Genomic DNA, 18,517 nt, shown 5'->3' on the forward strand with positions numbered 1-18,517 from the left:
AAATCAAGATACCACATAGAGCACCAGGTCACAGAGCTAATATTAAAAAAAAAATACTCAAACAAACATGTGATTAGAACAGTACACAAATGTCATGTGCTAACATCTGGAATTAAGATTGCTACAGTGGAGAAAATGAAATGCTCTTAAAAAATAAAGGCAAGCATTACATCTCTGAACTTGTTGTTTTACACAAGGAAATCTTACTGGAAAATTAATTTCACTAATAGTTTTGAATAAATGTAAGAAAATGAGTACAATGAATCAACACTTTGTAAACTACTATTTTATTATAAAAGAAGATAAAATTAAACTGCAAGGTTTTTATTAAATATTTCATAAGCATATGAATTGACATTAGGATTTCTTTTTTAAAAAAAGTAACAGTGTTTAATGTCAAAAAAATTCACTAACAATTTTTTACTTAAACTACAAAGTATAATTTATGCTACAATATAAAGAATGAATTTTTAATGATTTGCAATTTAATATCTCCAACCAGATAACTGTGCAACCAGAATATTTATGTTGTCAGTTTAAATACATCTTTTCCCATATGACACATCTATAAATTCTTCCAGAACTAGCACAGCAGAAAACATACAAAATTAGAAAAAGAAAAATCAATGAAACTTGTCAAAAGAGAAAACTCAAAAAATGACAAGTTAATATTTTACACTTTGGAGATTTTCGTAACTATGCTTTATAGATTAGTCTCTGGATCTTATGCCAATAAAGTTGAACCACCAAGACTCATCATCATAAAAGATGTTCAACTTGATTAAGCAGAATCCTCAGGAAGAAACTGAGAGAGAAAGAAACAGGGAGTGAGCAAGAACACTAGAGATACAAAGGAATCTCCCACAAAATGAGAGAGCACGTCACATCAACGCAAAATTATCCTTCAAAGAATACAAACTATGGGCAATCCATTTATGAACTTAAATGTTCAGTGCAAAAATAAAGATGCGACCTATAAAAAAGAAAAAGGAATTTTTAAAAGGATAAATCTGGGGCCAAAACTGAACTTTAGAACATTTATATTAATTTTCCAATAATTATTAATACTTCATAAAAAACAATGGTTACATGAGAAAATATGCTTCAGGATTATAATCTCATCTATCATTTTAAATCATTTTTTGAATACTTATGTACTTTAAAAAACTTTATCAGATTTTTTAAAGCACAATTTGGGCATAATAAGAATGAAAAACTAAGAACTGTAAACACAAATATTTGGAAAGTATATTCCAAATAATAGAGTGCACTCTTTTTTTGATCAACTTAAATCCTATCTAATTAATTACATTAAAGTTAACAAAATTAAGAAAAAGAAATCCTCAAGACAAGTATCACATAAGCTATTGTTATATTATTTGCAAGCATCTAAGACTTTATAGGATTTAGTCATTTTACAAATGTGAAGCCACCACAAGTTATAATTGGTTATAAGATGCCATAAATTTTTAAAGAACTCTATAACTCACATAAAGTCTATTTTTTCTAGTTGAAAAAGTATGTCAAAAATTATTTGTAAAGTATATCTTTTCTCAAATCCATTTAAAAAGTTATAAGCAAAATTTTTAAATTTTATTCATTCAACATTTAATTATTTATGTAAAATATTTACAAAATTTTATCAAAAAAATTGATGTGCCCATGCTAATATTTTTAAAAATCAAAATACTGGGTTTAAAAAAATTTTAAACAAAGTTCTTCTGTTACATTTGCCTACTTTAGACATGACTCTTTGAAACCAGGCAGTTGAAGGAAGTGGTGTTGCAATACTGCCCTTTTTATGAAAACTGCAGCAGTGAAAAGGTCACATAAATAATCTGCATCATACTATCCCATTAAGAAAAAGCACACAGTCTAAATCTAATACTGCCAAAAAGGGACAAAGAGTATGAAAGAAAAAGTATGCTGTCACCTGCAAAACGTATTATATTCTGGTTAAAAGTTGGTTCCAAACAGCAGATGTCAGTCTAAAACAAATTATATTTATATCTAAATCTAAAACAAATATATTTGATATTTTGATAATGATTTATAAAGAAATTTACACATTATTGTGACAAATCTGAACAGCCTTCACTTTGGTTTTAAGAATTGTATGACTATGCAAGTTCATCTTACAAAATTCCATTTAATTAAAAGCCCACAAAATTATGAAAAAAATTACCCCTACAATCAAATTGAAATTTTGATTAGTACAAATTTTTTTACTTCTTGTACTTATACAGCCTACAATTAAAAAAAAAAATCAGAGTAACACAGACCTATCTATGTGTACACACTGAAGTTAACAAAAGGGATTTAAAAAACAGAATATATGTATGGGGGTATCTTCTTTTTCTACCACTATGACAGAGTGTAACCATTTAATCATTAATAAGTAACAAGAAGCAGCCGGAATATGTTTTATGCTTCATTAAAACAACATTGAGGCCCATTACAGTGCACAGCAAATGGGGCTGGAAACCACCGCACACCCTGGCAAACCACATTCCCTTCTAACCTCGTTTGCTTGAAGCAGCTACAGAGTGAATGGCAATATACTCTCAAGTAAGCCTTTATTAAGTATGAGAAATAAATTATATTAAGTGTTATTTTTTGAACCCAGAAATGAGGGGAAGGGTTGTTAAGATATCAAATTTACTAAAAAAATAATTATGTGAGAAATAAGTTGCTGTCACAAGAGAGACTTGCCAGACACTGCGTTTGAGCAAGTTGTTATACACACCTTTGGAATCAATTTTGTGACACAGAGATTAGTCTGTGGTACTAAATCGCATGAGAGTGGATCAGAAAAAAAACTAAAGGGTACGGAAATGTTTTCTTGAACAACATTACCATTACATTAGAGGCATTAAGGAGCCCTTATTATGTTTATAACTAGTAAGATACTGACATGATTCGATAGCTCAGGACATGTTACAAATTGCTTTTTTATAACTTGCCTCCGTATCTCAGGTTTCTAATAAATATGATTTTACTTCATTAGATCCCCATGTCTGTGATTTTACCAAATTTAATTCTACAACTTGAAAATTACCTTGGAAATTTGTGGGAAGCCACAGAAAGGTCCTCAGAAACAGACACATATTAAATATTAATTATAATGATGACTGTCATCTTTTATAGTGATTATGTCATTATTCAGGAATGCTAATTAAGACATAAAATGACTCCTTAATTGCAAATGCATTCTGAAGAAATATATATTTGCACTTGTGTGTTTAATAGCAAATCCAGCGTGGGGACCAGACCATAACAGACTGCAGTTCTATTTTCTAAAATGCTGACATTTGAGCAAATGTTCCCATGGAATGTTTGTCTGATTCGTGGACTGACATTTCCTCTTTGTAACTTGCTTAACTAAGAAGGAGACATGCAGGCCAAACTCTACAGTACCCTCAGGCAGCAGGCCATTACTTGCCGCTGCAACTTGTGTACGGTTTCTCTTTTACTTCCCTCTTTCCCTACCGCCCCTCAGCCCTGAGCTGTCTCTTTATTTTGACATGCATATTATCTTAGCTGATTTCTATCATCTTACAGGAGTGGATGACATACCTTAAAAGATTAAGCCTTCCCACCTGGGATTTGTCCAGAAATGCAGTGTATTATAGCTTCTCACAGCCTTCTTCATTCTCCTATATTCTTGTGTTATCAATAGTGGCTTTCTTTCTTATTTTATGTTTAACTACAGGACACAGGCAGCTACGTTGATAGAAGTCAGTTTATAGTGTCATTCATCTTTCATTATAGGAACAAGGTTGACTTCCGCTGTCTGTAACACTTTGCTGCCATCTATGTGTAGAAAAGAGCACAACACTCCTCCATGCACCAAAAACCTCCTGGGTTGCAAAAAAGAATCCCAACTCTAATCTCAACAGATGACAAGGGAAGCTTCAGGAGTAATTTGCCTCCCCCCACGACAATGCCAACAATGCCAAAGCTTACCAGGAATTTCTATAAACAACTTCCTAACACTGAAAGAGTAGTGAGGATGCATTATTTAAAATAAACTAAAGCCAACAGTTTCATTATTGCTGCTGATAAATTTTAGCTAGTATGGCAACTTCTACAGTTCTGTTTGGAAAAGAAAGTGACAAGAAAAGGTGAAGTTTTAAGTCACTTAAATAATTACAATAAAATGAACGAACTTTTGCTAAAGTGCAATCTAAATAATCTTGCCAAACACTATAATGAAAAAAGATCATTTAACCAAAACAATCTCATAATATTTAATACTAAGTGAATGTAAAGCAACCAGATAAAAAAGTATTTATTCGCATTATTTAAACTACCAATAACTCAAGTACTGTGATTTAATAATTAACCATTTCCATTAAACACTCAAATATTCTTTTCTAAAGAAGACAGAGAGGGACGCCTGGGTGGCTCAGTGGTTGAGCATCTGCCTTTGGCTCAGGATGTGATCCGGGTCTGGGGATCCCTGTGGGGAGCCTGTTTGTCCCTCTATGTCTCTGTTTCTCTCTGTGTCTCTCAGGAATAAATTAATAAGATCCTTTAAAAAATAAATAAAAATAGAGAAGACAGAGAAATACATCAGAACCTGAAGAGCCTGTCAACCTCCCCGTTAGTATTGCCTATGTTGGTTTTCAATTGTCCTGACGAATGTCAGTTCAAAAAAACCAACAAAATCACTCCAGTGTGAGCCATATGGTAAAGGTAACCAAAACAAAGCAAGCAAGCAAACAAACAAACAAACAAACAAACAAAACTTTCCTCTACTAAACCATCTAGCAATCCACACAGTGAAGGTAAAAATTGATATTTCCAATCAGGACTAATGATATATGTTAACAGTCATAAAGAATGTTCCTTAAATGTTGTCAATACTATTGATTTCTAAAAGACATTTTACTATTAAGAAAAACTGACACAAACAAAGCATATGGGGTTGGGAGTAGAAAGGAAACTCAGGAAAACGTTTTACTCTGATTTACCAAATAGAATGAAAAGCTGACCCTGACTGCCTCGCCTCTGCCAGTCTGCCATGTACAGTAACTGCAAAACTGCTATCAGCATAATCTTTGTCATTCAGAGAACACTTCATTTTAATCATCAACACGTTTCATTTTAATCTTCAACACTAGAATCCTAATATAGAAGTTGAGCTCATTGTTTAAGATTCAACATTTTTTAAGGAATTTTTGGTCTAAGTTGTTCTAATGACAAACTTAACAGGGTTTAACAAGCCATGCCAAGACTTTATGCATATTTACCTGTAAATAAAGCAAATTTAAACTCATCATGGATGGTTTTTTATTAACATTCATAAACAATGTACATATTATGTGAATGTTACTAAAGAAAATAACATAATGATGCCTACTAATCTTTCACGTTAGACATTTTTCAAAAAATGGAGATCTAAATTATAGCAATTTTCTTACAATTTATTTCTTTTTGGCACTGGTAAGGTATCCAATACTTAATAAGTAGAAATTAAAACAAAATTTACGCACTAAACTTTTTGAAATAGAAAAGGTTTCATTTTATTTTACTGTACCAATTTTAAGAATCTAACAAAGAGAATTTTATAAACTCCACTTTTACTAAAAGAATATAGTAGGAATCATATTTGATATCAGGCCATATGAGGTGTTTTAAAAGAGCAGTTCAGTTTAAGTTCTTAAATTTACACACAAGTGTTTTGTGGTTTTTTTTGAGGGGAGGGGACTACAGATACATCTAACTGTGACATTAAAGCATTATCTGTATCTATCTTTATTTATAAAAATTACATATTCCAATCTAACTGGGAATCCAAAAAGTTTTCATCGTTAAAAATCCAAAACAGAACGTTTCACTCATAGTACCTAAACTATTTGTTTACTATTTGTGTTTTACAAATACATCTAGAAATGTATATTAAGATTTAGCTATCTGCATTAATTTTAGCTTCATTGTTACAAAGCTAAAATAATACTTAGATTTTATTTAATAATAAGTGGATTAAGAGTGCAAAATCCAACAAACATACCTTTGTGTGGTCCACTAATTATAAGCAAAATTCCAAACGTTATTAGCTGTTATCAAAATTACAATACCACCTAGATCTAATAAAACAGAACAATCTGTTTGAACAGGGAGAGGAGAACTTTCATAGAGTGTTCTCTCTCATATAAATTCTTAATGGACTATAAAGGACTTTTTAAGTGGTTTTAGATTTGAATTCAATTGCTCAAATCCGTAACAGGCTTCCAAAAAGAATTTGAGCCAGATGACACACAGGGACCCACAAGCATTATAAAGTCCTGCTCTGCCCTCATGAATGTAAGATAAAAAATGCTAAACTTCTTTCTAAGAATCATAGGATCTGGTTAGCCATATTTACATTCGTGGAGTTTATGCACTATAAGCATAAATGTTAAATTATAAAATGAAAAGGTTTTGTACTACAACAACTAAAGTTACTAAATTTATTAAAAATTCCGGAGACTGTGCCTACAGGTGATCGACCAGAGAATCAAACGAAAAGAAATGGAGGCTTAGAGAACAAATACAGCAAAACTGCAACTTTACTGGAACATAGAGGTTTGTATCACTCAAGACATCTATCTACGGAGAGTAAAATCATCCAGGAGTTGCTCCATTCATCTTGCTCACTTCACTCGTAAGGGAGCTAATTTTTCCAGAAACAGACACACTGTAGCATGCATGGATATTAGGTCTAATTGCAAACACACCTTTTTTAATAGATTCTCAAAGTTGCACTCACTGCTCTTTATCAAGTAAACCCTTCTGCTCATAAGTTACCTTCATAATTTCAATATTAATAACTTGCTAACAACTAGGGTGATTTTATGCTTCTCAGAGCATACACAAGAATTACATATAAAAAGTATTACATAGGAAAATATAAGAACTAATTTTAACCCTCATAAAATATATAAGCCAATACAATTTATTTATCTGCTAAGCAAAAGAAGTTATCTTCAGAGATCAAACAAGGAGTTATAATTTGTGTGTACTAATATATGAACAAAAATATATTTGCAATATTAAAAAGGAAATATTTACTTTTAAATCTTGGAAAATAGGTTAATTGATAATATAATAGTCAAATAACTGAATTGGCAATTTCTTTAAACAGAATACCCAAATAGGAACAAATTATTCATTTTGGTTGTCAAGCTATTGATTCTTCTGATTCCATAGTAGCAAAGATTATTAGCTTCCCAAAGCTTTTAAGGAAACTTACTTACACACCAGCACAGAGGAGACACTCAATATAAATTTTTTTATTGAACTATTCCAGCCAAAAAGGTTGTGATTATTCCTGATGACTTAGCACTACTGTAGATTTCTATTTTCCTTCTATACTAATTTTATTTTAATATCACTTATGTGCTAACATTTCACCTTGTACTGTTGTATTTAGGGATCTTCTTCACTATGCAAACACTACTCATATGGTATTAATTACAACCAGTTTCCTCCATCAAGGAAAAAAAATGCTTTTAACTCAAACCTATTGTATCAAAACTTTATTTCACTGTAATAAGTGGTGGGAATAAGAAGAGAGGTGAAATTTCAAACATTAGGAGCCTTATGTTCTCTTCCCTTGGTATTTCAGTGACATCTTTCCCATCTCAGTCTTCTTAGATTACCTGTACAACAAGAAAACCAAGTGGTGTCAGCCCTGGGCTCCAGCCTAGATAGTCGGCTCTGCTGCTCATCAAATGGAAGTCTTAAGCTGCGTTTTGTAAAATAAGGGCTTGAGCTGCCTCATCGTCAAGATCTCTTCCACCTCAAAATACTATGGCCCATTTCATAAAAATCAAAGGGCCCAAACCATCATTTTCCCCTTTATAATATGGCATAACAAGTTAATGTTTCAGTGGCAGGAACTACAGGCATCTGAATGAGGAAAACATTCTTACATATAATTTCAAACAAACACAGATGAAACAACGAATGATAGTTAGATCCCGGTGTTACCTTAGGGGATTTGTTTCTCAGCATAATTTGCCTCATGTTAGCCTAAATTATAATGGAGAGCACACTGGGATTGGAGGTAGGGATACACAGCAGCCAATTATTTACATTTCCTGCCCCCCCCCCATTCCTACTACATTTATTTGGCAGCCTTCTCCCTCACGATGGACTGTGCCACCGTTCCCTGGCGTTACTACTACAAAGAGCATCATCAGCAGAGCCTTGCTGAGAAGCTGACATTTGAATAAAGGTTGAGGGTAGTGAAGAGAACGAGCAGGTGGATATGCAGGAAAGAGTATCAAAATCAAAAGCCAGTGCAAAGGCCCATAGGTAGAAGCAAGTAGTAAGATCTCCAACCTAAGATAGGTGCTCATCTTGTAGATGAGTAAATGGAGACTTAAAAATGCCAAGCACTCTGCTGAAGTCACATATCTACCACTTAATATGGCCACGATCTGAAGTCAGGGAAAACACCAGGGCCCAAGGTCTAGGGTAGGCCTGGATCTAAAATGTTACAATGCGTCCTGGGAATTCTATCTGCACCCCAATTTTGAGAACTTTTGCATGTACCACAGTGTCTCATGAAAACCCTTCTCCCCGCCCTTCTGCCCTGTGACAGTCATCTATAGGTTTCCCCCACTATCCAAAAGTAGACCACTCTAGGAAACCTTTCATAAGCCAAAATGGCATAAAGTAAAGAAACAATTACCATTAATTTATATGGAATAATTTTTTAGCATTCCTAGACTCAAAAAATAACCTCTTTTAGGCTTTGCGGATACCTTAGGACACATCCTGCTTAACAGATACAGAAAAGAAATTGAGATAAAGCACAGATGCGGGATCCCTGGGTGGCGCAGCGGTCTGGCGCCTGCCTTTGGCCCAGGGCGCGATCCTGGAGACCCCGGATCGAATCCCACGTCAGGCTCCCGGTGCATGGAGCCTGCTTCTCCCTCTGCCTATGTCTCTGCCTCTCTCTCTCTCTCTCTCTCTCTCTCTCTATGTGACTATCATAAATAAATAAAATTAAAAAAAAAAATTAAAAATTAAAAAAAAAAGCACAGATGCTCACAACACAAAACTAACTTGTTTTGATGCTGAGATGTTTAATGTAGTTCCTGGGGAAGAAGCATGATGTGGCCACTCTCGCTGCTTGGGGTGCATGCTGCCTCATGCAAAACAAGTGCTGAACACTATTTTTGCTATTTTCATAAAAGTGAAAATTTTCTTCAGATTTCTTGTGATTGGTGAATATAGGTACTAATATAGGTCCATCATAAAAGCAAAATGGTATAATGGGATCTTTCAAAAAGTGGGGGTTGGGGGATGGGGATACCTAACCTTTTTTTTTTAAGATTATTTATTTATTTATTCATGAGAGACAGAGAGAGAGAGAGAGAGAGAGAGAGAGAGAAGAGGAGAGAGAGGCAGAGACCCAGGCAGAGGGAGAAGGAGAAGCAGGCTCCATGCAGGGAGCCCGATGTGGGACTCGATCCCGGGTCTCCAGGATCACACCCTGGGCTGAAGGCAGCGCTAAACCGCTGAGCCCCCACCCCCACTAGCTATATTCACACAATTTGATTTAATGAAATCTAACATGCAATTGAGTGGGACATGAAACTTGACCCTCACCCACATTTAAGGATATTCTCAGTTTCCTTCCTAACAGAAATAGCTAAGCCCCCCTCCCTGCCTACTCCTCATTTTCCCGTTCTACCCACACCTCCTTTTCAGCCTTCCCAAGATTAAAAAAAAAAGGGGGGGGGGAATGAATGATCAAGGACATAAGGACACAGAACAGTGCTCTCTGTCATTTGCTCTGGGTTTTTAATAGGCCACCCCTTACCCTTGCTATCATTATACAGCAAAGGGCCACACTGTTGCAATTTTATTTTGTTCTATAACTGGTTTATTTAGGCAGTAACCAGATATTGAACCCAGGCACCTGCCCTTTCCTAACATAATGTAATTCTCCAATGCATTTAGTCACCTGTCCCCTCCTCCCCTCAATGAGAGAAACCATAAGAAGTTTAGGCTTCCTGGAGATAAATATGGGGGTCAGCTCTCTAGCTATAAATTTCAATTCCCAGGACCAGCCAGGAAAAAGCCACTGGAGATGACAGTCTTTAACTCAGGTAATTAAACTTCTCAGTCTCCTTCCCAGGGGCCACTTGTCTAATTCCCATGCCTTTTTTTTAATTCCCAGCTTCATTCCCTAGCCTGGTTTTTCTCTCATCTCTCCTCAATTATAACTTGGTGCCTGGCCACTATACTAGCCACTTGGTTCACAATCAACTCTGCTTCTTGTCTAGCTTCCTGGACTGGAAGTACCACTGTGAGGAAAATTTAGACTCAGCTTCCATGTTCACAATCTGCTGACTGGTCCCATACAACCAGACAAGGAAATCCCACTCACAATTCCTGCTCCTAATCAGCCATGCCTCAGTTTACCTTCTGGGCACTCAGGCCTCCCAACTGTCATGAAACAAAATTAAACAAATAGTTTACAGAGAATTAAAAAGGAAAATAATAAACCTTATTAGAGAGCTAGAAATCTAATGAAAAGTATAGAGTTATTCAATTTGCATAAGATAAAATTAAAGAAGAGACTTAATAATGGTCTTCAACACTGAAGATCCTTCTCAAAACTAAAGAGAAAATGACTTTCTGTCTCCACTGACGACACAAGGAAAAAGAAATAAGCTTAAGAAGAAACTTAGGTATGTGGGGAAAGAAAAATTTAAGGTGAGAACCATTTTACATTATAATTGTAATCATTTTCTTGAATGGTCTTTAAAATAAAGAATAGAAACGTCTGAGTTCCAATCCTGGACTGGCCAGCAACTAGATGTGTGATTTTGAGTAGATAACTTCATTTATAAAATGGAAACCATATGAAATCATTTCTGAAGTTCCTTTTAGCTGTAACATTCCATGACTGCATAATTTTCATTTCTTTGGGAAAAAAAATAAAGGCAATTCCAACATAACACTGTGAGACAAAAGGGAGTAATGCTGGACTAGATTGACAGTAGAAAGATTTCATCCAACAGTATGGTTTCAAAAATAAATGACATGAGATTACCAAAGAAGCTTGAGGAATGGTGGATAAATCCAAAATCATGACAGTAATGCACACTGAACAGATAAGAAACTTAAGACAGAAATTACTGAAAAACTATTATTTACACAGTTTAAAAAAAAAAAGAACAATAAAGCAGGCTCTTGAAACATTTTCCCCATCAAAATGGGCAGAACTAAATATTGGATAATTTGTTCCTACTGGGATGATGTCATCATGCTAGGTTTAACTACTTTTAATAACTAGTACATTTCCGTCATCTCTCACTTTCTCCCACATAAGATCAAATCAGCCTCTCAATGACCCACACTTCATGAGTCATAATTTTTCTGTTTATGATTCAGAAAAATGTCTTCAGTCAGTATTTCCCAGACTGCTGTGGGTTTATTCCAAGAACCAATTTCATCTTCATTGGTTTCCTACAGGAAACCAGACCAACTTCCTATTATTTTATTTTCCTTACTTTTAGCATACCATAGCCCACAGCAAATTAACTGGAAGTGAGAGTGATAGAAGACTTTATCCTGCACAAAGAGAAGCCAACACAAACAATGCCTAGTCTAGAAGTCACAGATTCAAAATTAAATACAAAATGTGCTAATATTAGAACGTTCCTTCAAAAAAGCTCCAAACCAAATAACAAACATGTATTTTAATTACCCTTACTGCAGGTATTCCACTGTCAGAACTTTTGTTTACGAACTACTGTCTAAGAATACAATAAATCCTGCAAAGCTGATTAACGTGTGTGTGTGTGTATGTGTGTGTTTTCCATACAAAGCCCCTAACAAGCTGCTAAGAGGACAGATAGACCGCTGAAGCCCAAACCCGGAGCCTTGGAGTGGTCAGGGAACAGGGCAACACCCCAACAACATGGCAGTCTGTCATCCCCGGCTGCCATCACTCTAGCCCCTGCCCCACACCTGCTCTTTCTAGGACTAAGAATCAATCTGACACTAGATCACAGCAGAAATAGTAACGTGGAACGTGGATTTTTTAAAGGACATCCTAGCAGTGGTTTGTACTCATACTATTCCTCTAAAATACTGTTATTTCTCATGGACTACACAGAAAAAGATTTGTCAATGTGAACAGTTTTGGTATAAAAAATATATCAGATTCTCCTTAGACTCTTTCCATTCTCATCATTCCTGATAACAGGTACAGTTTTAGGCTTTAAAAACTCACAAGGTCACTAACTGGCAAGGAGCAGGATAATTTTACATCAAAGTCAAAAATTGATATATTAAAAAAGGGCCGAAGAAGAATGCATGTGAGGCACATATTAAATATGGATAAAACAAGAAGCTGGAAACATCAGAGCAATGGTTCTCAAAGTGAAATTCTCAGACCAAAGTCAGCATTACCCGAACAATCCTAAAAATGGAAATTCTCACCCTACTCTAGACCTAATGAATCGAATTCTGAGGAAGGGCCCTGCAATCTGCAGCTGATGCTAAAGTGAGCCTTATCTATCATATTCTCTTTCTTCCTTCTTACACCAGGAAATTTCTAGAAAAGAATCCACTCAACTTGCATTTCCCTCATAACCCCTCAACTTCTAAACTGCACCCTGGCTAACTCTTCTATCATATTGCTAAAATGCTCTTTTTAGAAGTATCTAGCACGGTTGATATTCCCTCCTGCTTGAAATGGTCTGATTTTTTACTTCTGTAACACAATTCTACTCTCCTGCCTGTCCATCTCCTACTGTGATCGGTGACTACTCTTCCTCCTCCCACTCTAAATACACTCAGGTCCTCTAGATTCAATCTTCAGTGCTCTACTCCTCCTTCTCTACCTGCCACCTTGCTATCTCAAGAATTCCCAGAGCTGACTTTACATCTCTATACCCCCAAACCTCACAATATATTTTAAACTGCCTGATGACCTGCTTCATCTGAATGCACTTCAAGGACTGCCAGTAGAACACATCCAAGAGGGAATCTCTCCTTTACCCTGCCTGACTCCAACAGTCCCTCCTTGAATGCCTGCTTCCAGTATTGGTACCATTAGTCATCAGGTCCCCTGGGCACTGGAGCATTGCTTTCCTGCTTCCCTGGCTCCCATATCTTATCAGCACAGAGGTGTCAGCCCTACCAGGCATCCTATGTCACCAACCTCATTCCCACCATCTTCAAACAGCTTCCTATATCTCTTCGGAGTCCTATTGCTAGACTTACCTGTAAAACTCATCTCCAAATCTGTTTTCCTATGTTCAAAAATATGCAGAGGTTGCACAAAGATAGCCCAACTTTGGGCTACAGAGCCTTACATCACATTTCTCTTCATTAAATTTTTTGCTCAGCTAATCTAGAATGCTCATCATGTTAAAACATATCCCAAGTTTTCTCACTTTTAACTCTTGGCCTTACTACCTCCATTCCAACTACTAGTTCCCACTTAACTGTGTCTGCAAACTTCTAGAAACCTACTCCTTGATACCATCATAATCCCCTCAGACTGAAGTCCTCTCACCCTACTCTAAAAACTCAAAGATATTAGCGCCAGCCTCCATCACTTGCCACAAATCACTCCCACATACATTTAAAACTTCCACAACAGACGTGGGTTTTATATAATCTTTGTATCCTCCCTGCCACCACACGTGGAAATATTTGTTGAAGGGCTATGACCTTACAAGCCAGAATTCATATTCAATTAAGCACCATTTCTTCTAATTAAATGGCCTTCAGGAGAGGCAGGCAAAACACAATAAAAACAGACAAACTTCACAGACATAGCAACTTAGAATAAAATGACTCCATTTCCTAAGCTTTCTATACTTACAGTGCAACCACTCTAGAAAGATAACCACATAGTATTAGGCTCATTTCAAGAAGAAAGGACTTTCTGAACTACAAAAACTTTTTGGAAAAAGGAGAAGACTTACTTATTTAACACTAAAATGATGGGAAGACCTTCTATAAATAAATCTTCATAAAATTTCGTGCATCTTCCTACCATGCCAGTTTATAGCTCCAGGGGTGATAAACTATCCACAATCACAAGGGAAAGTTTTTAATGTAAGGGAAATGGAATAACAGCACATCCACTACAAAATACTCAGATTTTGCCTGGAAGATACTCTCATGTGGTCAAGAAGGCCAAGAGGCAACTAGAGAAATTATAATGTGGGAGATGGACTGATTGCTCCAGTCAGGAATGAATAGTCTTTATACCTGGAGTGACGAAGAGAGTGACTATTCCTCTACAGAAAAGGGAGGTGGAATCTCTCAAGGCATACTATGCATAAGATACCTTTTCAAAATGAGAAAATACATTCAGAATCATCTAGAAAAACAGTTCTGCTCTAAATGAAAGACTTTGATAGCTTTCACAGTCCAAAGGTTAACACTGGATACTGAACAGAATCATCAGAGGTTAAGAAAGTGGAAAAAAATTTTGTCTTAGCACAGATAAGAACTATCTTTATTGCCATGTAGCTATCCCTCAAGGTTAACATTTTAGAGAAAAATGTAAATTATGAGGATATATACACTTTTTAAATTTGATATCAATTTTAAGACTGGGTTTACCACTATGATTCTCTATGTTCTACACATGTGGTTTCATTTTATTTATAGTTTCTTCCTTAAACTACCAGAGATATAAAACTGGCATATAGCTTCCATTCATTCTAAAGTTGGGGATATGAAGGAATACAAATCACCTTAATTATTTCTGAAATAACACTGCTAAATTCATTCATTAAACAGTAAAAAATACTGATAGATTCGTTGGACTTTTTTTGGGGGGTGGGGGCTCTTTTAACTTAGAGCTATTTGCTTTTATTTCTAAGCTCCACTATCCTGATTGAATAAGTATCTAAATAGAACTCATGTCATTGCTCGCTTTGGATTTCACTCACTCAAGTGAACACTAGGATAGAGCAACAAAAATTTGAATTAAGCAGATTGCTAGAGCCCCAGGGATGGGCTTCTCAGGTTTACTGTGATTTGTTCCAGAAAGAAAAACTAAAGCGAGATAGGTAGACTACCGGAGAATCAGAATTAAGGGAAAGAAATCAACATTAGCTGTATCATACTGGAGAGACAAAAGGTGAAAAAGAGTTTTTCTTCCCATGAGTTTTACTATTTACCATAAAAAGTTAATTCAATTAATTTTAACATATTATTGAACTCAAAAAATATTTTTTTCTCAGCCAATAATATAACCACTACCAAAAATTAGTATTAAAATAGAAGTCCTATTGTGTTACATTTTCCAACATTTAAACAAAACACTTCATTCACAATGTGATTTGAAATGGCAGAAAATAGAGTACAAGATCAACCCAAAATAAAAGAGTACAGCTATTTTAATGTTAGCAGTAACATCTCATATTGCTCAATAATAGAGAATACACTTTTTAAAAGTATTAGTATTTCTATTAGATTCATTAATTAAACCTGAAGACTAGGAGTATTGCCTGCATTAAGAAGCAACAAACAAACAAACAAACAAACAAAAGAAGGAACGGAAAAAACTGAAATACAGAAACAACTCAGGAATACAGCCAAAGAAATCTGACCGTAAAAATATCTTACTTACTTTAACGTGGCTCTGGGCTCCAAGATTGTAGATCTCCGTAGGCTTTACTTCATTAATGATCTTCACAAGACAGGTACTGTCAGTGAGATCCCCATAGTGCAACTTCATGTCTTTAGAATTCAAAAGCATACTATTAGATAGAAGAAAACATAAGCCCATTTTTTACAGTATCAAAATTGAAAGGTATATTCTGAAAGTATGAAAACCAGACTGGTTTCAGAGCAGCAGAGTGTAATCTTTAAAGAACCTAAATAGTAGAAAGATACTCCCACTTGTTTCCTATGTCTAAAAAGGATTTGTAAAAATTCAAACAAACTTTTTTAAAAAAAATCATATCAAGACAGATGTTATACAATTAATGTGTCTTATAGTTCCCAGGTAGTTGTAAGATGTGTTACATAAGAGTGAGATTCAGACAAAAATCTCACAAAAATGCATATATTCTCTAAAGAACTCTGTAATACACTGGTAATAGTGAATCAGATACTTTTAACTAGTGAGTTTTAAGTACTTCATAAACATCCATCTTTAAACCATCCACAAAATGCCTGATGTAGTCACGTAACTGATTAAAGGACAAGTAGCCTCTTCTAACCCTAAATCTCAGCAGATCCTTATGCTGATTTTACTGAGTTTGACACTGTGTAGATGGGCGATTTGCTAGCTTAATTTTTTTCATTATTTTTACATAATATTCATCTATGTCTAGAGTCAATGGCACTATCATTCTGCACTCTGCACAAAAATGATAATAATTTTCAAGGAAGATATACTGAATAACCTAAATATTAAGGTGAAAACCCTTTAGTGAGAACAACTAGGTCATCTTCCTGATGCCTATAATACCTGTACAAGTAAACCCAAATCTCTAAGCATTCAGTGCTCTGAAATGAATATAAAATGACTTAAGCTTTACAGGCTAACTGAATCATCCCTGCTAGTTGGAAAAACTGGACAAGGAAAAGCAGGCTGAACTTGGAGATAAAAACCCAGTGTCCTGGTCCTAGCTCTGTCTTTTCCATGGTGTGTGACCTCAATAAAGTTATCAGCTCTTTCTGCCTCCATTTCCTCATCTGTAAAATGGTCTCACTCATAAGCTTCAGAGCTGCTATGAAGAGTAAATGAGGAAATACTGTGGCCCTGCTGCTTAGACTATATGGCCACATGCAAGCAATCTTAGTAACAAAATAACACGTGACTGCAAATACTGACAGTAATCTGGAGAGCAGTTAAATATAGTTTTGATTGCCACCTGTTTTTGGACTTGTCCTCACAAATTATTTTAAAAATTAAATAAATGTACAAAGATCACTTAGCTTGATTACAGTAGAACAAACATAAAAAGCAAAGGGGCATTCTGTGAATATGGACCTGATCTTACTTGAGGGGATAAGGACACCTGGAGAAGGCTGATCAAAGGCATGTCTACTCTTGGGCTCCTGAGCAGCATCACCTGACCAATATCCTGTAACAGCCTAACCAAGATGACACTGTGGCCCAGGGGCAGCAAGCAATGGAAGGGCTTTCAAAGCATGCAGATAGCATTCAACGCAGGCAATTCACAGGTAAATAATTGATGGGCTTTGAGAAAAATGACATTTGAAAATAACATCATAATATAGGAAGCTACAGGAAGAAATTTTAGAAAAGAAAATGACTTACTTCCTTCGATATGAGCCTGGGGGTTCTTATACAGATGTTCAATTCGACCCGTATTGAATGAACTGGATCGCCGCACAATTCCATGGACCTGCAATTTTTATAGTGTAGAAAGATAAGAAATTATAAATGTGCAATGAGGATAGATAACTTGGCGGTTCTTTTGTAAATGCTTACCTTATGAAAAAATAACTATAACTTAGAAACTTATGAACATTATCCTTAAATTATTAAAAATAGTTCCACTGCTTACTTCCTCCCCAACCACTGCCCACCAGCCACCAGCATTGTACTTTCATCTCTCTGTGGTGTTTTCACTGCCAATCTCAACAAAAGTAATTAGATAATTATGTGACTTCACAGCAAATGCTTAGTTACAGATACTCAGATGTCTCCTTTTCCAAACACACACACACTTAGAGCCCTGTTGCTGACAAAATATCTCTTCAGTTTGAAACCGAAGACAGACCATGCGAGGCCATATCGGTTAAACGGCCTTGCAGCCTCTGTAACACAAAGCATGAGGCCGAGAGGCTCCTGCCACCACATCCTTCCAGTGTCCTCGGAGCTTTACATCGGGGCACCTATTACATATGTATACATATATCTGCATCCACAAAAATAAACAGCAGCTGCTATTATCCAGCTTTGTGAAAAAGAAATAGCATAGATTAGGGACAAGACAGATAGTCTACTAAATTTAAGATATGAAGAAATGATTTTTAATTTTTTTTATTTTTAAAAATTTTTATCTTTGACTTAACCATGTTAAGCGTGAGGGGAAAAAAAAAGTCCTTGGAACAAGAATGCATACCTGCCTGATACCGAAGAAAAGACTATTTGTGTCTGATACATAAAGAAATTGTTCAAGACCTGGTCTCACTTCCTTCTTATGTCAAGATTGCTCCCTTTGTGTTGCCAATGCTAATACAAGCTTATGTCACCAGCTGCCCAAGTTCCAGTTCTACTGGTGGCAGTTTTAATCCTTCACTTATTTTAGAAGTGTTCCTTCGAATGTTGGGTAGTTTCATTTGCAGCTGAATACACTTCTATATTTTAACTCAATCGTTTTCTGTCTGTTTCAAACCAAAATTAATCCTTGGCATGACTCAAATATTCCAAATGCCGGGGGGCGGGGGAGGTGAAGAATTATAAGCACATAAGACTTTCTTTCAAATAGAAAGACATGTCATCGTCATTTTATACGGCATACATGAGAAATTAACTTCTGCAAAGGATACAACACAC

At 35.6% G+C, this 18,517-nt stretch overlaps 1 protein-coding gene across 2 annotated transcripts in view; it reads right to left on the reverse strand.

The window, feature by feature from the left end:
• Window positions 1–18,517, reverse strand: part of GMDS (GDP-mannose 4,6-dehydratase) — a 574,940-nt gene that overhangs the window by 424,305 nt on the left and 132,118 nt on the right. For both annotated transcript variants that reach the window (XM_038584010.1, XM_038584011.1), the window contains exons 3-4: window positions 17,273–17,360; window positions 15,611–15,720 (exon numbers count right to left, since the gene is read on the reverse strand). In XM_038584010.1, the coding sequence (XP_038439938.1) occupies window positions 15,611–15,720; window positions 17,273–17,360 (198 nt within the window). The remainder of the gene's footprint in view (window positions 1–15,610; window positions 15,721–17,272; window positions 17,361–18,517) is intronic.

This window comes from Canis lupus, chromosome 35, assembly GCF_011100685.1.
Source record: "Canis lupus familiaris isolate Mischka breed German Shepherd chromosome 35, alternate assembly UU_Cfam_GSD_1.0, whole genome shotgun sequence".
NCBI classification, from domain to species: Eukaryota; Metazoa; Chordata; class Mammalia; order Carnivora; family Canidae; genus Canis; species Canis lupus.